Genomic DNA, 27,983 nt, shown 5'->3' with positions numbered 1-27,983 from the left:
AGTGGATGGATCTCCACCGTGGGACCAGCATCCTGTACGGGTGCCAGTTTGTGTCCTGGGTGCTCCACTTCTGGTTCAGCTCCCTGCTATGGCCTGGGAAAGCAGGAAAGGTTGGAGCAAGTCCTTGAGATCCTGCACCCACATGGGAGACCCAGAAGAAGCTCTTGGCTCCTGGCATCATGTTAGATTAGCTCTGATGATTGTGGCCATTTGGAGAGTGAACCAGTGGATGAAAGAGCTCTTCTCTGCCTCTTCTTTCTGTTGCTCTTTTAAATAAAAATGAATGTATATATTTATATTTTAATTGGGGGCTGATTCAATTGTGATATTGGAGTGGCAGACCTAGTGAGAATGTGTCCTCTCACAAGGTCAGGTCTCCACAAGGCAGTTCTCTATGAGGCTTGGAAATAAATATACATACATACATACATATATGCAGAGTTCAGCCCAGCTCTTCTCTCTGCTTCCTGGGTCTCCAAGGGCCCCTCAGTCTTGCAAGTGCCCCCACCTCCCACGCTCCATGGACACAAGGGCATCAGGACTATTGAATTTGAACAACTACCTGCAAAATCATGAACAAAATGACCCTTCTCCCTTGATCAGTAGTTTCCACTTCTAGGTTTTGTAGATTAAGTAATCAGAGGCTGACACATTTAGGAACCAGGTTACCATGGGAAAAAAATTGCCAACCACATATCAGCCAAGTAGCCTATGTGTAGGATATAACAAGGGCTCCTATCACTTGCTAAAACATGGACACAACTGAACACGGACTGGACAGAAGACAGGAATAGACTTGTCCCCAAGAATATACAATTGGTGGGCTGGTGTGTTGGTCCCGTGGCTGAATTGTCTTGCACATGCTGGAATCCTGTATGGATGCCACGTCATGTCTGGCCGTTCCTTTTCCAACCAGCTGTCTGCTTATGTTCTGGGAAAGCAGTAGGGTGCGGTCCAAAGTATTGGGACCCTGCACCCGGGTGAGATACCAGCAAACAGCAGAATTTTCTTTATCTTCTTCTCTCTGTTGATTGCCTTTCCAATAAGTTAAAAAAAAGAAAAGAAAAAAAAGAATATACCAATGGAAAAGAGTGCAGGAAAAACTTTCCATTGCATTGCTCAGAGAGGAACTGCACAATCACAGTGACTCAGCAGGAATGCTTCAATCAAACCACACCTCCTAGAATGGCTGGGGAGGGAAAGTGTTGATGGGAGTTGGAGAACTGTAACCTTCACCTGCTGCTGCTAGGAAAGGGAACTGGAAGAGCCACATGGAGAGCAGGCTGGCAGCCCCCAGGAGAGCCAACACTGAGCATGTGTCCAGCCGGATACTGCATGTGTGTACTGTGGTCAAGAGAAATGAACCCTGTGTCCTCATCAAAGCTTGTCCATGGATCTTCAGAGCAGCATCACTTGTGACAGCGAGAAAGTGGGGACAGCCCCCAGTGTCAACCAACTGAGCAATGGTGCAACCACGTGGAGCACACAGGTGCAACACAACACTCTCCAGCCACAAGAAGGATGAGGATCATGGCCCTGGGCCCCACCAGTCCTGTGAGAGCCCTGGAAGGAATCCTGGCTCCTGGCCTTGGTTGATGCTATTTGGGGAGTGAGCCAGGACATGGAAAATCTCTCTCTCTCCCCCGTGTGTATGTGACTATATTTCTCTGTCACTCAGACAAACAGATGAATGAATGTTCAGAAACAGAAGAAAGGCATTATGCCTTGTGTGTTCAACACAGCACTTGTACTTCTTTCCTGGAGCAGGTGAAGTTGTCCCTGCACCAGAAGGAGGTTCACAGCCCCTGAAATTTGGGGAGTTTGAAACTTGGGGACAAACAGCATTGTGGCCACACTGTATGGGCTCTGGGGGACAACAGGACCTGGGAGAGTTCAGGCAGAAGTGGTGGGAGGTGGGGCTCTAGGGTAGGGAGGTCTGACTTCACATTGACTCTCATATAAGACCGTGACACCCAGCTCAGCCTTGGGACCCTAGCCAGAACCTGGATCATCAATGCAAAGCCACAGCCATGGCAGAGAGAAATTGAAACAGATGGACCCTGTGGCAGGTCCAGGTGTGGTTTCTCCCCTGTCTCTGTAGCCACCACCTGAGTCTGATCCCGCTTCTTGTATGCCTCTGTCCCCCAACCTCACTGCTCCACACCCCTGGCCTTAACCTTATTTCCCTGTCCTGCCCCAACCTCTGTGACCTTTGGCTCACATGATCCAACACCACCCAAGTCCACACCTCTGCCTGGTAACACCCCATACTACTACCTGGTTGGCTGGACAACCTGCAAAATTCTAGGAAGAGCACAACGGCTCTCACTTTAGGTCCAGCCTGCAAAGGCTCCAATCTACACACTCATTGTCCGAGTCCTCTGTTGCTGCTGCCACCATGTCCTGTCCAATGCCACAGCGCCGGGCCATAACCACAATCCTGGGTGCCATGGAGTTTGGGCGCCGCATGGACCAAGTTGCGAGTGCCGCTTCATTGCGCACCTTCCTGGATCAGGGCTACAACGAGATCGACACAGCCTTCTACTACGCTGATGGCCAGTCGGAGACCATCCTGGGCAGCCTGGGGCTCGGGCTGGGCCGCAGTGACTGCAAAGGTATGGCTGTTCCCTGATACCCTTTGCGCATTGCACTGCTGATGGTGATCTGTAGCATGGGGACACGGCCAGGCAGCTGCAGCTCTAGGAACCCTGAGGCCACATGGAAGCATCTCCTTGGGCGTCTAGATTGTGCCTTCTCTTTTCTCCCTTTTCCTCTCCAGAAAGGTTGTTCAGGCCCGCTTAACTGGTCTAATATGCAAACTTCTACCCTAGTCCAGCCCTGGTACTGATCCCGCAGGATCCTGCACAGGGCTGCCTCTCCTCCAGATAGCACAGGTTGCCTTGAACACCAGGCCTTTGGCCCTTCACACCTACCTCGGGTTGGCACAGCTCCTAACAGACTTTGAACACAGTAGAGATCTACTTGCTCCATTGCCCAGGCCACCCCCTCTGCTGGTCTTGACTTTGCTCCCGTTGCCCTGCTGCGCTGGCAGTGCCATGAGCACCCAGGCGCCATGGTGGCCCCTGCACAGCATGGAGGTAGAGGTACAGTGTGTGATGCCTCTCACGCCAGCATCTGTCTGAGGTTACAGGAGGCAAGCTCCTCCTCCAGCTCAGCACTGAGCATGCCCAGCAGGGAGCCTGTCCTAGGGAGGCATGAAGAAGGTTGGTCAGAGAAGGGAACAGTGTCCTCCCAGGGGTTAAAAAGTGGCCGTGGGACTGCAGGGAAGAGCAGCTGAAGGCAGGACTGGGGTGTGCCACGGCTCGAGACTGGCATGGCTGGGGCAGCTGCAGGTCATGTAGAAAGCACAAAGAAGGGTCCCAGCATGGTAGCCTAGCGACTGGATTCCTTACCTGTCATGCACCAGGGATTCATATGTAAGCAGGTTCTTAATCCCGGCAGCCATGCTTCCCATTCAGCTCCTGCTATGACCTCGGAAAGCAGTCAAGGATAGCCCAAAGCCTTGGCACACTGAACCCATGTGGAGAACCAGAAGAGCACCTGGGCGATTGGTTTTGGATCAGTGCAGCTTCGGCCGGGCAACCACTAGGGGAGTGAATGATCAGATGGAAGATCTCCCACTCTGTCTCTCCTGCTCTCTCTATATCTGACTTTCCAATAAAAATTAACAAGTGAATATTGGAAAAAAATAATAAATAAAAAGAAGGACATGGTAGGGTGGAAATTCCCTTGGCTATGATAAGTCCTGGGAGTGGCTTTAGCCCGGCCCGGCAGGTGCAGTGAGAACTCAGCAGTGTCAGCAATGTCAGTGTTGTGTGTTGGCCCCTTAGCCTCCTTCCCTGGGGAGGCATGGCCGGCTGGAGTCTCACCCCTGATCCCACTGCTCTGAGGCCCCTGCATCTCAGGGAACCTCCCTCTACACACCCTGGCTACCTCCCAGGACAACTCACATCAGGTCCCTATTGTTGCTGCTGATTGTCCTGATCCTGAAATTGCTGGTGTCCTGATGAAAGCCTTCTGCTCCGTCATTGAGGCTGGGTCACAGGGTCACAGTCCTCTTGGTTAGATCCAGAAAGGGTGGAGGAGGATGGAGGAATGGAAATGTCCCCAGTGGGTGTCACCAAACCTCATTTCTCCCAGGTCAGAAGGTCCCCATGCCCAGTGCTCCTGCCCCTGGCCCTTGCTTGGCACATTGGCTCTGCAGCGAGCTTCCTTCACTTCCCAGGCAGCAGCCTCTGTCTTCCCTATGGACTCTGGCAGTCAAACTCCAAGGAAGCTCCTGAACTCGTAAGGCTTCGTCTACTATGCCCTGCCCTGCTCCCTAAACTCTCAGCAGGTGCTCATCCCTCAGCACCTTGTGACAGCCATGGTACAGGTGGGAGGACTGAGGACTGAGGTTCAGAGAGGCCTGGGAACCTTCTCCAGGTCCCAGAGCTGCGAGGGCAGAGCTGGAATGGGCAATCAGCTGTTTCTTTTCACTGTTGCACTGGACCTCGGGCAGTGTGTGACAATTTACTCTGACCTCTATGTCTGATGTCTCCTCCTAGTGAAAATTGCCACCAAGGCGCTCCCATATAATGGGCAGTCACTGAAGCCTGAGAGTGTGCGGTATCAACTGGAGACTTCACTGAAGCGGCTGCAGTGTCCACGGGTGGACATCTTCTACCTACACATGCCTGACCGCAACACCCCCATAGAAGAGACGCTGCATGCCTGCAATGAGCTGCACAAGGAGGTGAGAGTTGGGCAGACTCTGTTTCCTGATCATGACAGTAGTGGGGGAGTATATCAGGAGGCCCCTGAGTGGGACTTGGTGCACATCTACCCACCATATAACTGCCCCGCCCCCACCATGCTCCCCTGCTGGCTTCCTGTCCTACACTAGTGCTGAGCACAGCCTCTCCCCACAGGGCAAGTTTGTGGAGCTGGGCCTTTCCAACTATGCTGCCTGGGAGGTGGCTGAGATCTGCACCCTGTGCAAGAAGAATGGCTGGATCCAGCCCACTGTGTACCAGGTGAGGGCCAGTGCTCCACAGCTCTGCTTAAACTAGGGCCCCATCCCCACAGAGGAACCCTAGCTCTCTGCACCATCTTAGACCCTCTGAGTGACTACTGGGTGAGGTGTGGGAGACATCCCAGCTCCTCAGCCTGACCCAGGCAGCTCCTCCCTTGTATTGCTGGCTGTGCACTGGTTCCTCCCTCCTGCCTGGCTTTGCCTGTCAGCCTGGGGCAGTGCTGAGTCCCTGGGAGAAGTGTTTAGGGCTCCCCCAGGTGGCTGTTCCCCAGGAAGCCTTTCCCTGTGGTTCTCAGGAGCCCCAGTGCACAGGCTCTTCTTCACCTCCTCCCCCTTCAGGGAGCCAGGATGTGTCCCTCTGGGATTGCGTGCTGGGCACTGGGCACAGCTCTCTGGGAAACTTTGATGGCCTCTTGCCTTGATGATCTTGTTTCTTGCACCTTGCTCTAAACATCTGGAGTGGAGGGTCTTGTCCCTCTGCTTCATCGTCCTTCTGGGAACCTTAGTGTGATACCCAGCCCATGGGTGCCCATCACCCTGGAATGGTTGGGGTATTCCTCAGTGAATAGTACTTGCAGATACCTGTGCAGCTGGCATCTCACCCCACAGGGCACGTATAGCGCCATAGCCCGGATGGGAGAGAAGGAGCTGTTCCCCTGTCTCAGGCACTTTGGTTTGAGGTTCTACGCCTACAGCCCTTTGGCCGGTATGTGGTGCCCTGGGCACAGGTCCCCCGGGTGAGAGGGCAGGCCTGGTCCCATCTCTGCCTGTATTACTGTCGAGGGATGCTCATCCAGGGTGTGGGAAGGATGGGTCTCCTCCCTCCCTCTCACCCCCCCTGGGGTCTCCCCACTTGAAAGGTCTGGCACCATCTTGGAAGATCCTGGGCCAGAAATGTCAGTTTGGCCTTCCTGCAGGTGGACTGCTGACTGGCAAATTCAAGTTTGAGGACAAGGATGAAAAAAAGTCTGAGGGTCGCTACTTTAATGGTCCATGGGCCGAATTCCTTAAGAACATGTGAGTTCTGCTGTCTGCAGAGGGCATGTCTGTTGCTTTCTGAGGGCGAGTCCTTCCAGCCTGTACCAACTCAACACCTGCATGGGGTTTCTGCCTTCTTGGGGCCCCTGTGAAGTATGACATCCCAGTTCCGTGTGGTCTTCCAGGTCCTAGATCTGCCCTTAGCAGTCACCTCCTGGTGGGAAGAACTGAGACTCATGGTGCAGGAGGCCTGGCCTCTGCCCCGTCTCAGCTGCTTTGGCTGCTCTCAGTCACCTGAGGACAGGTGCATGACTCTCAGGACCAGAGATGTCGTTGGGGCCTCTGGGGAGGGAGCCAGCAGCCTGGGGAGGAACCTCCATGCAACAGGAGTGGAGTGGGTCAGGTACCTGGCTGGCTGTTTGACTTGATCTCCGGTATCATCTCATGGGTGTGACCCTGTGCCACTTTTCCTCTCTGTACAGTTACTGGAAGGAGGAAAACTTCAAGGGCATTGCCCTGGTGCAGAAGGCCTTGCAGGCTGCGTATGGCTCCAATGCCCCCACCTTGACCTCAGCCGCCATCCGCTGGATATACCACCACTCCCAGCTGAAGGTAACCCTGCGGTCCTGACATGTGGCTTTTGCTTAAATTTCGGGGGACAAATTTAGGGTAAGCTTCTTTTGTCACATGGTTTGCTACGTTCTGGAAGATGGGCTCTTTTCAAACATAAAGTTCGCCGTGAGTGTGGCTTTATGCACCTGCTGTTCCATGATGCTGATGCGGAATGGCAAGTGCACATAGCTATTGGGGGGATGGAATGCTAGCACCACGGTAACTGCAAACGTATCAGTATCTGCTATCCTGGGAGCTGGGTCTCTGTCTCTGAGTCAGCCCTGTGAGAGACTCCTCCAGTCTTCCGCTCAAGGAGCACTTGTCCCCCGTGCTCTGAGCCCTAACTGCAGCTTCCTGGAAGCTGGTGAAGGTTGAAGTAGTTGGCCCGTGCCACCCGCATCAGAGTGTCTTTTATGTGGCTCCCCATCCTGGTGCCATACCTGCCCAGGTCTGACTTTTGTGGGCCTCTGGGCTGTGGAGCAGCAAATGGGAGCTCTCTCAGTCTCTCTCTTGCCTTCTCCGTCTCCTGGTCTCTCCACAATCATAAAAGAAAATGATGGGGTCCTGATGATGTGGTGATACAGTGGGCTAAGACACTGCCTGCAACATTGGCATCCCATATGGACACTGGTTTGTGTTCTGCCTACTCCACATTCAACCAGCCTCCTATTTATAACCTGACAACCCTTGAGATGATGGACCTAATCCTTGGGCCCTTGCACCTGCTTAGGAGACTTGGGAGAGACTCCAGGTTCCTGGCTTTGGATCAGCATTGATCATTGTAACAAATTTAAGTGAACCAGCTATGGAAAATCCCATTGTCTCTCCTCTCTTTGTAAATCTGCCTTTCAAATATAAATATGTCATTTTATGGAAAAAAAGAAACACTTTTGAAGAACAGTTTAAAATTCATTTATTTTAATCTTCAACATTTCTTTGGATAAAAGATCTCAATGAGTTTCAGGTGCTATGCCTTTCAAGTTGATTGAAAATAGTATAGAAATATGAAAACAGATTTTGAGGAGCCATCACTGGGGCTCAGTGGGCTGAGCCAAGGACTGTAATTAGAGCCTCCCCGTGATCAGCGGTCTGAGTCTTGGCTGTTCCACTTCTGAGCACACTCCCTGCTGACGCTCCTGAAAAATGGACAGAAGGTGGTCCAGTACATGTGCCCATGCACCCACATGGAGACCACATGGATGCAGTGGCAGGCTCTGCCTCTGTGCTGGGTGAGCCCTGTCAGTGTCTGCCCGTGGGGTACTGAACCAGCAGGTGGAAACCCTCTGTCTCTATGCCTCTAACTCTGACTTTCGAGTGAATAGATATTCTTTAGAAAAGATTTGAGTTCCACACATACCAGGAGTCCACAGGCAGTTCATGGACAATGTGTATTATGAAATATCTTTTTTTTTTAACTCAGTAACCACCAATTTTATTATTACAGTCTTATAAAATTTTAATTTCTTTTTTTTTTTTTTGGTTACATTGCATTATGTGACACAGTTTAATAGGCAGTGGGATTCCCCCCACCCCTCCCCAAACCCCCAGCCCCATGGTGGACTCCTCCACCCTGTTGTGTTACCACAGTTCAAATTCAGCTGAGATTCTTTCATTGGAAGCATCTACCAGGCATGAAGTCCAGCATCATATTGTCCAGATAAGTTCATCAGTTCCTTGGGGAGACCATCTCTGGTCTGAAGGTAGAGCTGGTAGAGTGTTTTTGACATTTCGAAGGATCTGAATTGCTGCCACTCTCACCACTCCAAGCACAATGCGGTCTCTGGAGAATCCACTGATTGACATAGTCCATCATAGAGTCTCCATTTGCCCAGCATTTACATTGCCAACACATAGCTGAGGTGATTGATTGACCTGCTCTGTCCTCCGTCATCTGATGGTTAGCGTTCTGAGTCCGAAAGCTCGACTGGGGAAATCCCCATAGAGCCTTTCTCCAAGATGTTCCCAGACCAAACTCCTGTATGTACCGACAAGAACCGGGCCCGTCACAGTCCATTGCCCCGATCAGCTGGCGGTTGCAGTTGCTGGGCTGGTTCTGTCTTCAGCCCCGCCTTCCACTGGAACCAATGAGTATCCGCAGTCCAGACTGGCTCTACCCAGCACATACTCGGCCCTCACCCAAGCCAATGGGGGCTATCGTCCAGTTGGAGCGACCCACAATAACCCCACCAGACCCGCCCCCAGCCCTGGTTTGCCAATATGTGTGTCCAGTCTATCCCACATCCCCTTCTGCTCTCATACATGTCAATGGGCATGAGAACCATGTCCCATCTAACCAGCTCAACTACCCAGCCCTCACGGATGTTGTTGGGTGGCTCTCTGTCTAGCCACCCCAACCCCTGTCCTAGCTTTCATACCCTCCCATGGGGGGTGGTAACCCAAGAAGAGGAGCTCACTGTTTCCCTCCCAGGCCACTCCCCCTCCCAGATTATGCAGTCTCCAGGTGGTTCTGTGGTTTAACTTGACAGAACTAGCCCCCAGTGCCAGCTTCTGCCAGCTGATGCTATGGCCAAGCCCCAATAACCCTCACCCACTCTAATTGTAGATTGCACCAGTAGGAACAATCGGCCCAGCCTGGTTCTTCCCTGATCCGGTCCACATGAGGCGCACAGGTGCAGTAGCTGTGCCTGGTCTGGTCTGCCCCCATCCCTGCTCATGCTCTCCAGTGGGAGTAGCTGTTCAGCAAGGGGACCACCCCTTATTCCCCTGCCGGTTCAGCCCCCTCCCTTCCTGGTTCTCACATGTGCTGGTTGGGCGTTGCAGTCACGTCTGGCACAGGCAACCTCACCTTGGCATTCCGCACCGTGAACAGCTTTTGTTGCGACCAAACCTGGCTCCACTCACACTCTGTTCTAGTGTTCAGATTTGCCAGTGGGTGATGTGAACTGATTCAGCCTGGTCTGCCCCCGACCCTTGCCAAATGTATGACAGTGGGACACTTTCCATGATCTCTTGGCTGTATCCTTCCATGCTTCTTGCGCTTACCTGTAGGGTCTGTGTCCTGCCAGAGGAGTTGCCCAGGCTCCTCCATCAGAACCCCTCCAAGTGCCAGATTTCGTGCATACCAGTGGGTCAATGAGCCAGCACTACTCGGCTCACCTCCTGTCCTAGCAGGAACAGTGGCCTCTCCTAACTGGCCTTCAACCCATTCTGGCTCTTACTGTTGGATGTTTCAGCCCAGCCACAGTGCATCCATACCCACATATAGTTCATATATGGCTCAGTTGGGGTTGAGACCTAGCCTAGTCTGTCCCACATCTACCCTGGTCCTCCAGAACACTAGAAGGTGTTGCAGTCTGGCCTGGCCTGGTGCATCTTATCCCAGTCAACACTTGTGCCAAGCGAGACTACAACTGTATCCTGACCAGAACACAGCCCCATTCCAGCTTGTGTGCCCCTTTGGTGGCATCCTCCACCCAGCCAGGGTGTCCCTTTAGCCTCCCGACTGGGCCTGCTCCCAGCCATAGATCACACACATGCCAGTGGTTGCTCTGACTCAGCTTGACACAACCCGTCACTTGTCGCAACCCCTGTCCTAGACATTGTACCTCAGCATCCATGGCTCATGCAGACCAGTTGGTGCAAAAACCTAGCTGGGCCTGTCCTGTGGTCCATCCTGGTTTCCAATCTTATTTCTGGGCTAGGGTTTGCTCAGTGCTGCCCGGTGTACCCATTCCATCGCCTTTTCATACACTGACGAGCCATTGGTGCAACTTTGCCCAGCCTGTCCAACCCCCAGGTCTGGACCACCTGTTCACCAGTGGGAGCTGTAACCACCAGGGGACCTCCCAGGTTTCTGCCCCTGATCCCCTCCCAGGTCCAGTTCTCCTAGATGGCATCAGGCTTTAGGCCAGTGCCTGGCACAGTCGGGCCTTCCCATTGCCCTGTCAGAGCTGGTAAAGGTTGCAGTCCAGTCCACCCCATGCCCCACACCCCACACCCCACTCAGGATGTGCTCTCGGGTGCCACTGCTCCTCTTATGGGCATTCCCCTTCAAACCTTCAGGTCTCAGTCCCACTGTTGTGCTAAAGTTACAAGTCCCTATCACTGGCAATTGCCAGGAATTCATGTTTCACCTTTACTAAAGCTGGTCTAATTCATGAGTGTCCTTAAGCAGCTATTACAAATCATAAAAACCCCAGAGCCTGGCACCAATTGGTTCTCTGGCCGCCCGAACCCAAGGACTCTGCCACCGCCATGCGGGATGGTTTTGGCTTGAGTCCCTAGCCGAATTCCACCTAGCAGGGACGCCTTCCTGCAGCTGCCACCCTGTGGAGTGGTTCAGACCGCCCGCAGCCCCAAGATTGGAATCCGCCCTGATTTGTCCTGCTGCCATCTTGTGGCAGCAGGGCGGAAATGATTAGTACAGCTCCTGAGTTGCCCTCATGGTTACTAACCTGAGGGATCGTTGCTCCCGGGCGTGGAGAAAACCAAGGACTAAGCCACCGCTGTGTGGGGTGGTTTTGGCTTGAGTCCCTAGCCGGATTCCACCTCTACTGTGAAATATCTTGAAAGCATTTCCAAATCTCGTGACCCTAACAACCTCAGCTTCTGCTTCCTGTGTCCATGACCTCTTTGATTCCCCTCATGTGTAATCAAGGCTCACTAGGGCACACTGAGGGCTGAGTGTGATCTCTCACTCCCTCGACCACACTGAGTAGAGGACACACAGGCTCAGAGAGGGTAAGCCACATTTGCTCAGCTGCTGGGTGGCAGGGCCAGGCTTTGGACAAAGGTTTGTGTGGGTGAGCAGGTGACTCAAGGGATAAGACACAGGCAGGGAGTGACAAAGCCAGAGCTGCCCAGGCCCCTTGGGTCCTCTCTGGCCCAGGAACCCAGGGCTGGGTAGTCAACAGGGCCAGACAACAAGTGTGACTGCAGCCCCTGTGCTGTGTGAGCTGACATGTGCTGTTCCCTGCAGGGTGCCCATGGGGATGCGGTCATCCTGGGCATGTCCAGCCTGCAGCAGCTGGAGACGAACCTGGCAGCCGTGAAGGAGGGTCCCCTGAAGTCAGAAGTCGTGGAGGCCTTTGAGCAAGCCTGGAACCTGGCAGTTCCCAAAGCTGCCAACTACTACCGCTAGGCCACAGGTGACACATGTGTAGTGGCTTATGTGTCAACCCTTTTATGCCCTGTCCTAATCTCCTCTCTCTTGCGCTGACCAGTGTGATCTCTGAAGACATCTGGTCCCTGCGTGCTCCTCTAGACTCCTGCCTTGTGTCTTTACAGTGTGGGATGCTGAGACCGAGTCCTGCACACAGCAGGGCCTGTGGAATAAAGCTGCCCTGCCCTGGCTGCAGCTGGGCTCGGGTGAATACACCAATGTGTCTGCTGTGCTGCTTGCAGCTTGTTCCCTGCCTGCCCTGGCTGCTGAGAGTGGGGCTGAGCACAGCCTGGGACTTCAAGGGCAGAGCTTGGGAAAGGTCCCACCAGAATCTCTCTCAGACCAGGTCCCTGATCCTCCCTGTATTCTGGTGGCCAAGGGGATCTCTGTCTCCCTCAAAATGAGGAAATGGGTGCCTGCTGCTGCAGGACGCTCTCCCTCAGGAGCCCCCTTCAGGGCTTGGCAAGGGGACACTTGCAACAGGTGCTGCCAAGAGCTTCAACAGCAAGAACGGGGTCCCAGAGCCAAAATCACACTGAAGAAAACAAGTGGCAAGACTCACCTTTCATGATCTGAGACTGACTACAGAGCTACAGCAGGAGACAGTGTGGAATGCCTGTAGGATAGACACGGGTCAGAGTACTAGAGCTGTGAGTTCTGAAATGCCCCTGCCCGGGCACTGTGAGTGGGTTTGAGAGAAGTCGGGAGGGAATCGTCCTCAGCCTGGGGTTCTGGGATGACCAGTGTCCTCAGGCAAATGTCTGAGTTTGCACACCTGGCTCACACCATCCCCCCAGATCAACTGCACATGGAAGAACCGCAGAGTGTCAAGGCTAACATCCTAAAACTCATAGGGGAAAACACAGGAGTAAATCTTCACAACTTTGAGCTAGGCAGGGATTTCTTAGGTAAGTCACATGATGTCAAGGAAAGTAAAGTAATGAATTGGACAATAAGCAGACAGTTCAACTCACAATTTTATATTAACAGTTAAAGGATTGAGGGTAGTGATGTATGGATGATAATTGGAGGCTTGGAGCTAGCGCTGTGCCATAGTGGTCTGTTCCGGCGTGCGAGCAAGGTCACACCATTCATGTCTAAGTTTTATTAAGGAGTCTTTATTAACCAAGCTTGATGATAATAGAGCACACTAGAAATCACAAGTCTGTACGGCAATCCAACCAATCATAATCCAACCAGTCATGACATAACCAAACATAACCCAACCAAACATAATCTAACCAAACATTACCCCAAGAGGAACAAACGGTCATTACTCTTAAGACCATCCGTTCAGCTGATGACCTGTGTCCCAGCTTCCCCAACAATATAAGCTATCCTAAGAGACATGCAACGAATCACCTGGACACATTTACAAAGCTACAGAGATACACCTTTCCCTGGCTTGTCTACCCACATCACACTGTTGTTTGGCCTCACCTCTCCTGAAACTCGGGACAGCACACAAGCCAGAAAAACACTGCTATACCCATTGTCCCATCCAAGCAGAACGCGGGGTCCATGCTCAGGGGATTATCTGTCCTGGGTCAGAAAGAGTGGAGGTGCTAGAGCAACGGAAGCACCTGATCAGAAAGAGAGCAAGCACCTGATTCACGGGCCTTTTAAAGGGCCTTGTGAGGCGAGTGGTTACACAACAATGCAATACCGTCCCCTCTCAGCTGGTAGGTGAGTCACAGGTGGATATGAACAAATACCTAGGTGGTAGAGTGGTGTGGCTGAGGATGGAATTATTATTCCATTGCTGTAAGGACCCACCTTCAGGACAGAGGGTAAGGGACACAACCACATTTTATTTGCCTACTGTCAATGTGTGTTGACTATCATTGGCTGCACCCCATAATAGAACTGGACCTCCACCTGTGGCACCAGCATCCTGTATGGGTGCCAGTTTGTGTCCTGGGTGCTCCACTTCTGGTTCAGCTCCCTGCTATGGCCTGGGAAAGCAGGAAAGGTTGGAGCAAGTCCTTGAGATCCTGCTCCCACATGGGAGACCCAGAAGAAGCTCTTGGCTCCTGGCATCGTATTAGATTAGCTCTGATGATTGTGGCCATTTGGAGAGCGAACCAGTGGATGGAAGAGCTCTTCTCTGCCTCTTCTTTCTGTTACTCTTTTAAATAAAAATGAATGTATATATTTATATTTTAATTGGGGGCTGATTCAATTGTGATATTGGAGTGGCAGACCTAGTGAGAATGTGTCCTCTCACAAGGTCAGGTCCCCACAAGGCAGTTCTCTATGAAGCTTGGAGATAAATATACATACATATACATACATATATGCAGAGTTCAGCCCAGCTCTTCTCTCTGCTTCCTGGGTCTCCAAGGGCCCCTCAGTCTTGCAAATGTGCCCCCACCTCCCAGCCTCCATGGACACAAGGGCATCAGGCCTATTGAATTTGAACAACTACCTGCAAAATCATGAACAAAATGACCCTTCTCCCTTGATCAGTAGCTTCCACCCCCAGGTTTTGTAGATTAAGTAATCAGAGGCTGACACATTTAGGAATCAGGTTACCATGGGAAAAAAAATTGCCGGGCAGTCACCACAATCCTGGGTGCCATGGAGTTTGGGCGCCGCATGGACCAAGCTGCGAGTGCCGCTTCATTGCGCACCTTCCTGGATCAGGGCTACAACGAGATCGACACAGCCTTCTACTACGCTGATGGCCAGTCGGAGACCATCCTGGGCGGCCTGGGGCTCGGGCTGGGCCGCAGCGACTGCAAAGGTATGGCTGTTCCCTGATACCCTTTGCGCATTGCACTGCTGATGGTGATCTGTAGCATGGGGACATGGCCAGGCGGCTGCAGCTCTAGGAACCCTGAGCCCACAGGGAAGCATCTCTCTGAATGTCAGCTTTGTGCCTTCTCTTGCCTCACTTCCTCCATTTCTCTCTCCAGAAAGATTGCCCAGGCTCCACCTAAGTGGCCTAACATGGAACCTATACCCTATCATATTCTGAATACTGATACGCATGATTCTCGCACAGGGCTGCCCCTCCTTCAGGCTCCGCAGGTTGCCTTGAACACCATGCCTGCTGAACCCTAACACCCCGCTAGAGAAGGTACACCTCCTAACAGGCCTGGTAGATACTACAGATCAGCTTTGTCCCTGGCCCAGGGTGCCCTCTCTGCAGTACTCAACTTTGCTCCCAATGTCCTGCTGGGTTAGCAGTGCCATGAGCAACCAGGCGCCATGGTGGGCCCTGCACAGCATGAATTGATTGGAGCACTGTGTGATGCCTCTCATGCCAGCATCTGTCTGAGGTTACAGGATGCAAATTCCTCCTCCAGCTCAGCACTGAGCATGCCCAGCAGGAAGCCTGTCCCAAGGAGGCATGAGGAAGACTGATCAGAGGGAGCACTGCCCTCCCAGTGGGTAGATGTGGTCTTGTCCATGTAAGGGAAGAGCAGCTGCAGGAAGGGTTGGAATGTGCCACAGCTCGAGACTGGCACGGTTGGGAGCAGGTATTATAACAAGTACTCGGAGGGGAGCAGCCCGATAGCCTAGCAGCTAAAGTCCTCGCCAAACACTGGGAACCCATATGGCCGACACTTGTAATCCCAGCAGCCAAGCATCCCATTCAGCTCCCTGCTTGTGGCCTCGGAAAGCAGTTGAGGATGGTCCCTGAACCCATGTGGGAGAACCAGAAGAGCACCTGGGCTCCTGGCTTCAGAACGGTGTAGCTCTGTTTGTTGCAGCAGCTTGGGGAGTAAACGATCAGATGGAAGATCTCCCACTCTGTCCCTCCTGTTCTCTGTATAACTGACTTTTTGATCAAAAACAATCCACGAAAAAACTAAAAGGAAGGACATGGTAGGGTGGAAATTCCCTTGGCTATGATAAGCCCTGGGAGTGGCTTTAGCCCGGCCTGGCAGGTGCAGTGAGAACTCAGCAGTGTCAGCAATGTCAGTGTTGTGTGTTGGCCCCTTAGCCTCCTCCCCTGGGGAGGCATGGCCGGCTGGAGTCTCACCCCTGATCCCACTGCTCTGAGGCCCCTGCATCTCAGGGAACCTCCCTCTGCACACCCTGCCTGCCTCCCAGGACAACTCACATCGGGTCCCTATTGTTGCTGCTGATTCTTTTCCTGAAATTGCTGGTGTCCTGATGAAATCCTTCTGCTCCCTCATTGAGGCTGGGTCACTGGGTCACAGTCCTCTTGGTTAGATCCAGAAAGGGTGGAGGAGGATGGAGGAATGGAAATGTCCCCCGTGGGTGTCACCAAACCTCATCTCTTCTAGGTCAGAGGGTCCCCATGCCCAGTGCTCCTGCCCCTGGCATCTGCCTGGCAGACTGGTTTTGGAGTGAGCTTCCTCCATTTCTCAGTTGGCAGTCTGCCTTCCCTGTGCATTCTAAGAACCAGACTCCAAGGAAGCTTCTGAACTCCCCTGTGGCCTTGTCCCCCTGTGCCCTGGGCTCCTTGAGCACCCTGTGCCTTGCCCTGCTTCCTAAACTCTCAGCAGGTGCTCATCCCTCAGCACCTCGTGACAGGTGCAGCCGGTTCCCCAGCCATGGTGCAGGTGGCAGGACTGAGGCTCAGAGAGGCCTGGGAACCTTCTTCAGGACCCAGAGCTGGGATGGACAGTTTGCTGTGTCTCTTCACTGTTGCACTGGACCTAGGGCAGTGTGTGACAATTTACTCTGACCCCCATGTCTGTTACCTCCTAGTGAAAATTGCCACCAAGGCCCTCCCATTAGACGGACTGACACTGAAGCCGAAGAGTGTGCGGAACCAGCTGGAGACTTCACTGAAGCGGCTGCAGTGTCCTCGTGTGGACCTCTTCTACTTGCACATGCCTGACCGCAACACCCCCATAGAAGAGACGCTGCGTGCCTGCAATGAGCTGCACCAGGAGGTGAGGGCCACATTGCCCCTCTCTCACCTCAGTGTTGTGGGCTGTGGAGCTGATTTACATTGCTTTAGCTGAGCACTCAGGAATCAGGCCTAAGGCAGTAGCACCTGGCCTTTGCAGACTCATTGACGTCCTATTGTCCTGTTAATGGACTTGGGGGGAAGAGGAGATAATATGTAATAAGGAGGCTTTGGAGCAGATGGCTCCCAGCACTTCTACCACCACCATGGTCTCCGTGTGCTTTTCACTTGGACATTCCCCGTGCCTACTATGCCAGCTCAGCGGAAGAATTCTAATCTGTCCAGGCATTTTCATTATTGTGAGACTGGCTTTTTACACAATGTGAACTTGGAGGTTAATGTCAATGATAATGTCTTACAAAAGGGCCTTCTATTATTCCTACTGTTTTGGCTGACCCCATTGACCTTATGCTAATTAAGGGACCTGTGTTTAGGGTTCATCCTCTCCTTAATCTTTAGGTTCTCCTTTTCTTTGTGATACAAGACTAGGTTGTAGGATAAGAATTGTAGCAGGAATTTCTATTGTTTTTGGATAAAGCAGATGGCATGGTTGTCCTTAGAAACACCCACTTGACCATGACGTGGAAAGTCTGAGCCAGAGTTTAACTGATTCTGTATAAATAAAGCGGACGGCTTTATTGCCGTGTCCACTATCATCAAGGAATTCTGGTGGTCCGTCTCTTTCTTTCTTTACGCCGACTCCACGCACACTTCGCGAGTTCTGAACCTCGGCTGGAGCTGGACTCCGGCACCTCAGAGGTGTCCTCTGCCTCCTCTCACTCTAATACCAGCGGGTGACTGTATCACAGCTGTACGGTGCAGGCTGGGGCACACTGCACCACGTTGTAGCCCCACCAGGCTTCTCTTGCTGCACTGGATTCTGAACACAGCCTCTCTCCACAGGGCAAGTTTGTGGAGCTGGGCCTTTCCAACTACTCCTCCTGGGAGGTGGCTGAGATCTGCACCCTGTGCAAGAAGAATGGCTGGATTCAGCCCACTGTGTACCAGGTGAGGGCCAGCGCTCCACAGCTCTGCTTAACCTGGGTCCTATCCCCACAAAGGGGACCTAGCACTCTGCACCATCTTAGACCCTCTGAGTGGCTACTGGGTGAGGTCTGGGAGACATCCCAGCTCCTCAGCCTGACCCAGGCAGCTCCTCCCTCTGTGTTGGCTGTGCACTGGCTCCTCCCTCCTGCCTGGCTTTGCCTGTCAGCCTGGGGCAGTGCTGAGTCCCTGGGAGAAGTGTTTAGGGCTCCCCCAGGTGGCTGTTCCCCAGGAAGCCTTTCCCTGTGGTTCCCAGGAGCCCCAGTGCACAGGCCCCCCCATCACCTCCCCTTCCCCACACCGCCAGGTTGTGTGCACTCTTGAGGTGCTTGCTGTGCACTGGGCACAGCTCCCTGGAAAACACCAATGGCCTCTTTCCAATGACATGTTTAGTTTTGTTTTTAAGTTCATTTGTTTTTATTTCAAAAAGAGACTTATAGGGAGGCGGGGATGGGAGAGAGGAGAGTAGTGGAGACTTGCAGATTTACAGAGAGGAGAGGAGAGAAGAGGAGAGGAGAGGAGAGGAGAGGAGAGGAGAGGAGAGGGGAGGGGAGGGGAGGGGAGGGGAGGGGAGGGGAGAGGAGAGGAGAGGAGAGGAGAGGAGGGGAGAGGAGAGGAGAGGAGAGGAGGGGAGAGGAGAGGAGGGGAGAGGAGAGGAGAGGAGAGGAGGGGAGAGGAGAGGAGAGGATACTCCATTCACCTGTTCATTCCTCAACTGGCTACAATGCCTGGAGCTGGGCCAATCTCAAGCTGAGAACCAGGAGCTTCCTCCAGGTCTCCCACGCTAGTGCATTGCCCCAAGGTCGTGGCCATACTCTTCCCCAAGCCAACCTGCTATCCTCGGTTATAAGCACAGAGCCAGATGGGAAGTGGACTTGTTGGGAGTAGTGCCAGCACAGAGCCAGATGGGAAGTGGACTTGTTGGGAGTAGTGCCAGCACAGAGCCAGATGGGAAGTGGACTTGTTCGGAGTAGTACCAGCACCCTTATGGGATGTCAGCGCCTCAGGTGCAAAATAAGACTGCCGAGCTTCCACATTCATCCTGACCATCCTTTACTTTTCTTTCTTTTCTTAAAGGTTTGTTTATTTTATTGGAAAGTCAAGTTTAGAGACAGAAGGAGAGACAGAGAGAAAGGGCTTCCATCCAATGGTTCACTCCCTAAGTGGCCACAACTGCTGGAGCTGAGCCAATCTGCAGCCAGGAGCCAGGAGAGGCTTATTCCTGGTCTCCCACATGGGTGCAGGGTCCCAAGACTTTGGGTCTTCATGTTCTGCTTTCCTGGCCATAACAGGGGGCTTGGAGAGAAGTGCAGCAGCCAGGGTACAAACTGGTGCTCATGTGGGATCCCAGTACGTGCAAGGCAAGTACTTGAGCCACTAGGCTACTGCGTTGGGACACACTTGTTTTCTTGCACATGGCTCTAAACCCTTTGAGGACACGGACCTTGTCCCTTTGGCTCCCAGTCCTTGTGGGGATCTCACTGTGACACCCAGGTCAGGGGTGTGTTTCTCAGTGTAACATACGGGTTTTCCTTGGACAAGCCTGCTTTACCTTCCATTCTACAGCTGTTGTCTGTCCCCACAGGGCATGTGCAATGCTGTCACCCGGATGGTGGAGAAGGAGCTGTTCCCCTGTCTCAGGCACTTTGGTTTGAGGTTCTGTGCCTTCAACCCACTGGCAGCTGGGTGGTGCCTTGGCACAGGTTACCCTGGGTAGGGGGTCAGCCCTGGCATGGTCTCTGCTTCTGCTGCCTGCGTGACGCCAGGTCTGGACCTGGGAGGCTGGAGGGACTGCTAAGGGGTGGGATTCTGGTCTTGCTCCTTGCTTGGTCTCTCCATGTGAGGAGTCTAGCATGCTTTGGTTGGAATCAGAGAAGGGACTGAATCAGGAGGGCCTCTTTCAGGAGGGCTGCTGACCGGCAGGTACAAGTATAAGGACAAGAACGAAAAAATGCCTGTGAGCCGCTTCTTTGGGGATAAGGTTTCTCCGATGTACATGAATCGGTAAGCTAGGCTGTGACTGGATGGTGAAGCGTGTCTATGAACCAGGGTTCCCTTCCTGTCTGCACCTGCCTCTGTGCATCGCTGTAGCAACTGCAATGCCTTCAGTGGTTCCTGTGAGGAATGGGCATCCCAGGACCACGTGGCCTTCCAAGTTCTTGCTTGGTCTTGAGCAGTCACTTGCCGGGCAGGAAGAGAACTGAACTAGAGGCTCAGGAGGCCTGGGCTCTGCCCTGTCTCAGCTCCCTTGGCTGCACTCGGTCACATGAGGGCAGGTGCCTGTCTCTCAGGACCAGAGACGTCATTGGGTGTCTGGGGAGGGAGTCAGCAGCCTGGGGAGGCTCCTCCATGCAGCAGGTGTGGAGTAGATTGGATGTCTGGTTGGGTCTTTGGATGCTGCTTTAAGTGTCACCCTCATGTGTGTCCCTCTGTTCCTGTTCCTCACCCGCCCAGCTACTGGAAAGAGGAATTCTTTGAAGGCATCACCCTGGTGCAGAAGGCCCTGCAGGCTGCGTATGGCTCCAACACCCCCAGCTTGACCTCAGCCACCCTACGCTGGATGTACCACCACTCCCAGCTGAAGGTAACCCCGCTGTCCCACATGTGCAACTTCTGCTCTGTATTTTAGGGCCCAGAGCTTGTCTTCTCTTTTAACAATTACTTTGAGACCCAAATCTCATGAGGATTGCTGGGTGAAAGTACTTGGGTGCAAGCTTACCTGGCGGGTTCCTGGGAAGGAGATGCAACTGAAAAGCAATAGAGGAACAGCGATCTCTTAGGCAACTGATAAAGTTTCCTTCCAGGGTTCCAGTTTATATACATTCAGCAAAGCAACAGCTGATCTCAGTTCAAACATGGGTTACAAGGATCAGGTTTGATGTACAACTTGTGTCACATGTGTGTAAGCAGGGAGTTCCAGGAGAGGTAACAAGGCACCTATAAGTAAATCTTGGGAACTGGATTAGGTCCTTGGCTCCACCCTGTCACCGCCATTTGTGGCAGGAGGAGTCTAGTGGGTGTTCAGCCACAGGGCTTGTATAAAAGGAGCTCTCAGCAGCATGGCGGCTGCTGGATGTGCTTGAGTCAGGTCAGACCCAATGCTTGGGACTGTAGCCATGGCCACAGCTGCCACACTGTGAGCAAGTCCTGGGTTTTGGGCAGTCAGCATGCCAAGTGGCAATAGGCCCTGCCAGCTGGCCTCCCAGCGGTGACCTCTAGACCAATGTAATATGTAATTGCTGCCTCGGGACATCCATGGATAAGGTCAGAATGCTACATCCTCCAGCTCATACAAAGGCCAAGACAGAGTGGCAGGCTATGCCAGGCAAGTGTCTAGCACCTGCTGGAGTATGTGAGATCTGGGTCAGGGAGTGGGACAAGTGAGGGAATCTGGGAAACTCCTCTATTGGGATCACAGTTCCCACTGGTGAGCATGTGTTCCACACCTGGGTGTTGGGCAGCCTGAGTAGGGTAACTCCAGCTGATGGCTAATGTGTGGTTTGGTTTTGGAGGGGGGCGACCAGGCAGGGCCGAAACAACTTCACCTCACCAGCAAGAGCAGAAACCAGGCTGGAGCACAGGTCAAGCTCAGCTAGGTTGTCACACCCACCAGTTTGCATGAGCCAGGGATGGGATCAGATGGAGCAGGGCCAGCTTCCAGCACTCACCAATGAGTGGTGGGACTTGGGGTAGGATGGGTCAGGCAAGGCTACAGCATCTAAGGCAAAGGTCATGCCAAGATGGGTCAGAGCAACCACTGCCATGTGTAAGATTTATAGCTGGTAACAGACCCGGTTGGGGAACTTAGGGGACGCCCTTGCTGGGTTGTGGTTCCCATTGGTAAGCACGGGGCTGGAATGGGAGCCACGCTCTGGTCTGGACAAGGCTGCAGGGTCCCTTAGCACAAGTGTGGCCTGGGGCTGAGTACGCTGGACTGGGCTAGACCCCAGCACCCACTGGTGTTCCTGAGTACCAGGATATGTGTAGGATGGGCTAAGCTAGGTTTTTGCCCGAGCTGAGCCTGGTATGAGCTGTGTCTGCATGTGGACCAGGCTAGACTGGGCTGTAGCACACAACAATAATAACCACAATGGATTGAAGGTCAGTCAGGCCTGTTCCTGCTAGTTGAGGTGGTGGACTGAGTAGGGCTGACCCATGGATCTACACGTGTACTTGAGATCTGGATTTGAGAAAGGTTCTGGTGGAGGAGCCTGGGAAACTGCTCTGTCAGGACATAGTTCATGCAGGTGAGCACAAGAACCATGATAAGAGAACAGCCCAGTGCAGACCAGGGAAAAGTACCCACGAGCATACATATGGCGCAGGTTGGTGGTGACCCAGGAAGGACCAGTTCACATCACCCACTAGTATATCCAAGCACCAGAATGGAGTGTGGGTCGGGCTAAGTTCGGTCGCAACACACACCAGTACACATGAGGGCTTGGACTGGGTGCCGGTTGGGCTGGGCTAGGCTGTAGCACCCAGCAACCTGAGCTGGAATTGTGGATGGACTGGGCTGGATCAGGCTACAGCACCCACTGGCAAAAGCAGGCCACGGTGCCCAATCAACACGCACAAGACCCGGGGTTGAGGGCACAAAGCTGGTAGGAGGATATGGAGGGTTCTCTTGCTAGAACACCACTCCCACTGGAGAGCATGAGTTGGGATGGGGGCAGACCAGACCTGGCAAAGCAACAACACCTGTTGGCCTTATGTAAGCAGGACCAGGGAAAAACCAGGCTAGGTTAACTGTTCCTACTGGTGCAAGTATAAGTCAGGTATAAGTCAGAGTGGGCGTGAGTTGGTAGGGCTCTGCTGCAGCATCAGCTGGCAGATGTTAGCACAGGGGGCCTGATTCTGTCATGGCAAACTGCAGAACCACCTGAAGAGAGTGCATGATCCAAGAGTGGGAGAGAGCCGAGCGGGGAAACAAGGGGCACCTCCCTCCTGGGTTGCCACTCCATCTGGTGAGCAGGAGAACCAGGACTGGGTCAGCCATGGCTAGACAGAGAATGGCACCTGTCAGCAGGTATGTGGGCTGGCTAGTGGAGCTGGTTGGGTTGAATTAGGCTTCAATGCCCATTGACATGTATGTGAGCTGAATGGGATGTGGGACAGACTGGACCAGTCTGCTGTACATATTGACAAGCACCAGAACCAGAGCAGGGGTGGGCCTGATGGGGGTTATTGTGGGTCGCTCTAACTAGGCTGCATCTCCCACTGGTTTACATGGACAAGTGTGTGGTGGGCCGGATTGGGATGGGCTCCAACATCCATTGGTTTGTGTAGAAGACAGGGCTGGAGGCAGAACTGACCCAGCAATGGCAACCATCAGTATATGCATAGGCTGGTAGGGACTTCAGACTGTGCCGGACCTTGTACTGGCAAGCAGAACCCAAGAATCTGGTCTGGGATCACTTCAGATGAAGTTTCTTTGGGGATCCCCCCTAGTTAAACTGCCAGGGTCAGAACCCCAACCATGAAGAGAATTGCAGGTTCTGTGGTCTGACCACGGAATCCATGTGTCAAAGCTGAACCACCTTAGTCTCAGACAGAGCAATGGACATTGTATCCAGGTGCACATGGAGAATATGACAGTTCATTGGACCTTGTAGAGGCCACCTGGTACCACAACAGAGGACAGAACAAATTGACCAACTACTCCAGACACATGTTGGCAGTGAAAATCTGGGCAAGTGGAGACATTAAGTTGGACTATGTCAGCCAGTGGATGGCTGGAGAGATTTCATTGTGCTTGGAATGGCGAGATTGGCAGCAATTCAGAACAGTTGAACTATCAAAATCACTGAGCAGTATCCTTGAAGCATGCCCCACTCCAGGGACCCTGGGATGGTTGGAGGGTGGGTGTGGCTTTTCCCTTTGTCTCTTCCCTTCCCATAGATACAGCACAGAAAAAGGAGAATGTGAGAGGCTAGTTCCAATGGGATCAAAGGCATGGAAAGCAAAGAACCCTCTTGGCTGCCTTGCCGACAGGTGTAAATCAGGAGTACCCATCAATATGGTTTGGTGGAACAGAGCCACAGAATACAATTTACAGACACCAAATCCTGCTGCAAGCGAGTTTATTCCTAAAGGAGGATCAACCTCCAGGCTGAGCAACGTGTCCCAGTCAAATATGTCTGTCTTCTCTCAAGTTTTCTCTCACCCACCCATGGGAAGCCCCGCTACTGCTGGATTAGCACCAGGAATGTCACTGTCTGCTGGATCTTCTCCTCTTTATTTCCCGAAGATTACTCCACATACTTCTCCTGCCCCCAGGAGAAGAAGTCACACTCCAAATCCAGCCAGTTACTTGGTGCCTTCTAGTGCCTCTACACCTGTTAATAATCCTGTTTCTCAGAACCCATCTTCTGGTCAGGTGATCCAAAAGGAAACTGTTGGTGGGACAACTTACTTCTATACAGACACAGCTCCCGCACCATTGTCTGGAATGGTATTTCCAAACTATCGTATTTATCCTCCAACTGCACCTCATGTTGCTTACATGCAACCAAAAGCAAATGCACCTTCCTTCCTCATGGCTGATGAACTTCGACAGGAGCTGATCAACAGACATTTAATAACAATGGCTCAAATTGATCGAGCAGATATGCCAGCGGTTCCTACAGAAGTTGACAGCTACCATAGCCTGTTCCCGCTAGAACCACTGCCGCCCCCAAATCGAATACAAAAATCAAGTTTTTTTGGGATATATTACATCTTGCTACAAAGCTGTAGCAAAGATGATCTGCCATATTGCCTGCGAAGGATACATGGTTTTTGTCTTGTTAACACAAAGTGCATGGTGTTGGTTGATATGTGGGAAAAAATCCAGCACTCAAATATTGTAAGCTTGCATGAAGTGTTTGCCACTAAAGCATTCGCTGAGCCTTCTCTTGTGTTTGCGTATGATTTCTATGCTGGAGGAGAGACTATGATGAGCACTTTAATGACCTCAATGCTGATGCCTATTTCACAAAGAGAAAAGGGGGTCAACATGATGGACCATTGCCCAGACAGCATGCCGGATTGTTGCCAGAACCTCTTGTTTGGGCTCATATTGTCCAACTAAGTTGTGCATTGCATACCATTCATACAGCAGGACTGGCTTGTCGAGTTATGGACCCAACAAAGATTCTAAGAACAGGCAAGACGAGGCTACGAGTAAATTGTGTTGGAGTTTTTGATGTTTTAACATTTGATAATAGTCAAAATAATAATCCACTAGCATTAATGGCTCAGTACCAGCAAGCAGATCTGATATCATTAGGAAAAGTTGCATTGGCTTTGGCTTGCAACTCTTTGGCAGGAATTCACCTCGTCCACTTGGGTTCCTTGAGGCCCTGCACACTGCAGACGTCCATCCTGCATCCTCCTGTGGCTGCAGTGTCATGCCGTGTGACTGTGTGCTCCACGTGGTTTATCCATTGCTCACTTGGTTGACACTGGGGGCTGTTCCCACTTTCTAGCTGTCATGAGTGATGCTGCTCTGAAGATCCATGGACAAGCTTTGATGAGGACACAGGCTTCATTTCTCTGACGGTAGCACACACATCCAATGCCTGGATGGGCCCATGCCTCTCTGTATTGAACCTCTGAGTGGCTCCCAGCCTGCTTTCCAGATGGCTCTTCCAGTTCCCTCTCAAGCAGCAGGCAGTGAAGTTCACAAGTTTCCAACACCTACTGCTCCCCAGCCATCCTAGGAGGTGTGGTGATTGGCTCTTATCTGCTGAATCACTGTGATTTAGCAATTCGCCCCTCAGCAATGCTGTGGAGTGATTTCCTGTGCTCTTTGTCATTCGTGTATCTTCTTGGAGAAAGGTCTATTTCTGTCCTCTGCCCAGTCCATGTTCAGGTGTGTCTATGTTTATCCAGTGACAAGAGCCCTTGCCATATCCTAGACATATTTTGCTTTGCTGATAGGTGATTTGCAAATATTTTCTGCCAACCTTCCCTGATGGCTGCACATATCAGCTTTTTATTACTTGCCCTGCGTCAACTGGGAGAAGCTAATGAAGGGAGAGTTCATCTCGGCTCACGATTTTGCAGGTCCACGGTCCAAGGGAAGACAGCCTCGTGGTCTGGTGTCCGTGGAGGGAGGTGGATGGCAGGATGCATGAATGGGTGATGGGGACCCAAGCCCTTGGACCTTCATCCGCTGTGCTCCCATGTGTATTAGGAGGGAGCTTGATCAAGAGCTGATAAATGAGCCCAACACCATACGGGATAATGTGTGTAAAAAATCAATCCTCACACACAGAAGAGATCTACTCAGCAGAAACTAGCAAATTATTACAACACAGTCTCAGTTTTGCAGAAGTTATTCACGTATTTATGTATTTTATAATTACATCCTAATGTAGTGCAATGAGTCACTCATACTGTAAGATTCCATGTCTAAATTGTCTGCAAAGCTAGCCCATGGCCCACAGATGGCAGATTAATGGTTGACCAGCATGGGGTGGGGGTCTAAGGACCCACATAGTGATTGCTACTGAGTACAGAGTTTCTACAGGGATGATAAGAATCCTTTCAAACTGGGCCTGACGTGGTGGCCTAGTGGCAGAATTCTTCGCTTGCATGTTCCGGGATCCCTAATCGGTGGCGGTTTTTGTCCTGGCTGCTCTACTTCCCATCCAGCTCTCTGCTTGTGGCCTAGGAAAACAGGCTTTGGGACCCTGCACCTGCATGGGACACCTGGAAGAAACTCCTGGCAGCCACTTGGGGAGTGAACCTGCAGATGGTAGATCACTCTCCCTGTCTCTCCTTCCCTCTCTATAAATGTGACTTCCCAGAAAAATAAACAAACAAATAAATAAGTAAATAAAATATTAGAATGCTCTCAAATTGATTCTGTGGAGAAAACACTGGCATGAGCCTCTGTGAGTTCGGTAACTGGCTTCATGCCAGTCAAGTGGCACCAGGACTGAGACCCTGCCTGGGTCGTGGTCTGGTACAGCCCTGCTGAGTGTGGGCCTTTGTGGAGTTGGTTACCAAATGGGACATTGACTTCTGCATCTATAACTCTTTCTGTTGTATAAAATTCAAAATAAAAATTAATAAATTTATTAAAAATAAAATCCTAATATGTGCCAACACAACTCCTCACAATCCACAATTATAAGTAGCACTTTAAAAAAAATTATTATTTTCTTAACATGGAGAGAGAGAGAGAGAGAGAGAGAGAGAGAGAGAGAGAGATGGAAATATCTTCCACTCCCAGGTTCATGTTCCAAATTGCTGCAAGGGTCAGGGTGGGCCAGGCCAAACCAGGAGTCCAGAACTTCAACAGAGGGTCCACATGGCAGGTGGTCTGTCTCCTCTGCTGTCCTGGGCTCATGAAGAGCACTGGAGGTGGAGCACCTGTTGCTCAACCTGGTGTTTTTATGGGATCCTGACTTACAGGCTGAGGCTTAACCCACAACAATTAATCAAAACAGAATTCACTGACTTCAGGCAGTGATCCAGGTGACCAACAGGCTTCAAATCGCCGGACTCAGAGAGTCATTTGCTCCTGGAATAGATAAGAACATCAATGGTTAGTACTGCCCTGGAGTGACTTGGGTAGGAGAATTCCAGGACTGGGTTGAACATAGCTGTTACATTCATGTAACCCCAGACGAACTGGAGCCCACGTGGCCGTCATAAATTCCTTGAAGATAAAAGCATCACTAATCAATCAAAGGAAAGTCCTGTGCCTTAGTGACCAAACAAGAACTTTGACATGAGCTGAATGCGTACTTTCCAGGCCTGATTTTTTGTAATTGAAAGGTTGATCTACAGGGAGAAGGAGAGACAAAGGAAAGGATCTTCTGTCCACTGATTCACTCCCTAAATGGCCCAAACAGCTAGAACTGAGCTAATCCAAACCCAGGAGCCAGGGGCTTCTTCTGCGTCTCACATGTGGGTGCAGGGTCCCAAGGCTTTGGGCCATTCGCCACTGCTTTCCCAGGCCACAGGCAGGGATGGGAAGTGGAGTAGCCAGGACATAAACCAGCACCCATATGGGATCCTGGCGCATACAAGGTGAGGATTTAGCCACTAGGCCATCTCACTGGGACCCTCAACCTTGATATTGATGTATAAGAACATTCACCCGGAACTCCATGGAGAGAATGGGAATTAGGCAATAGCTGCCCAGCTCCTTGCTCTGCGTTTGCAATAAATGACTACTTCTTCCACCTCCCTGATGTCAGAATTGGTTTTCTCTGTTTCAGGAGTGCAGATCTAGTTTGGGGGTTCTACAACAACCCTTGCAAGCAGTTTGAAGGGTTGATGTTCCGCATAATTTTTGTTAAATA

General features: G+C 52.0%; 2 protein-coding genes and 1 pseudogene across 2 annotated transcripts; all 3 read left to right on the top strand.

Moving 5' to 3' along the window:
• Positions 1-2,334: 2,334 nt before the first annotated feature.
• On the top strand, positions 2,335-11,764 carry LOC131477916 (aflatoxin B1 aldehyde reductase member 2-like). Its single transcript, XM_012929004.2, has 7 exons — positions 2,335-2,615; positions 4,569-4,756; positions 4,932-5,036; positions 5,645-5,741; positions 5,953-6,052; positions 6,496-6,625; positions 11,565-11,764. Exons 1-7 carry the CDS (start codon positions 2,399-2,401, stop codon positions 11,724-11,726), a joined length of 999 nt encoding a protein of 332 aa, XP_012784458.2. The 5' UTR covers positions 2,335-2,398; the 3' UTR covers positions 11,727-11,764.
• A 740-nt stretch (positions 11,765-12,504) lies between these two features.
• On the top strand, positions 12,505-20,311 carry LOC118758574 (aflatoxin B1 aldehyde reductase member 3-like). The gene is made up of 7 exons (XM_058661022.1): positions 12,505-12,655; positions 14,278-14,493; positions 16,434-16,621; positions 17,542-17,646; positions 19,268-19,395; positions 19,606-19,686; positions 20,137-20,311. Exons 1-7 carry the CDS (start codon positions 12,505-12,507, stop codon positions 20,309-20,311), a joined length of 1,044 nt encoding a protein of 347 aa, XP_058517005.1.
• Positions 20,312-23,701: 3,390 nt separating this feature from the next.
• On the top strand, positions 23,702-25,125 carry LOC131479653 (PAN2-PAN3 deadenylation complex subunit PAN3-like; annotated as a pseudogene).
• Positions 25,126-27,983: the final 2,858 nt, after the last annotated feature.

The sequence above is a fragment of the Ochotona princeps genome, chromosome 2, assembly GCF_030435755.1.
Source record: "Ochotona princeps isolate mOchPri1 chromosome 2, mOchPri1.hap1, whole genome shotgun sequence".
Classification (NCBI taxonomy): domain Eukaryota; kingdom Metazoa; phylum Chordata; class Mammalia; order Lagomorpha; family Ochotonidae; genus Ochotona; species Ochotona princeps.
The sequence above is the reverse complement of the archived record's forward strand: the minus strand, read 5'-3'. Positions and strand labels throughout refer to the sequence as shown.

Bases quoted from the DNA above. Each gene is read 5' to 3' on its own strand.
- LOC131477916 (XM_012929004.2), top strand. From the start codon at position 2,399: ATGTCCTGTCCAATGCCACAGCGCCGGGCCATAACCACAATCCTGGGT. The intron at 4,757-4,931 runs GTGAGAGTTGGG...CTCTCCCCACAG, and splicing joins GCAATGAGCTGCACAAGGAG to GGCAAGTTTGTGGAGCTGGG. The intron at 5,037-5,644 runs GTGAGGGCCAGT...CTCACCCCACAG, and splicing joins TCCAGCCCACTGTGTACCAG to GGCACGTATAGCGCCATAGC.
- LOC118758574 (XM_058661022.1), top strand. From the start codon at position 12,505: ATGTCTGAGTTTGCACACCTGGCTCACACCATCCCCCCAGATCAACTG. The intron at 12,656-14,277 runs GTAAGTCACATG...TTTAGGAATCAG, and splicing joins GCTAGGCAGGGATTTCTTAG to GTTACCATGGGAAAAAAAAT. The intron at 19,687-20,136 runs GTAAGCTAGGCT...TCACCCGCCCAG, and splicing joins TCTCCGATGTACATGAATCG to CTACTGGAAAGAGGAATTCT.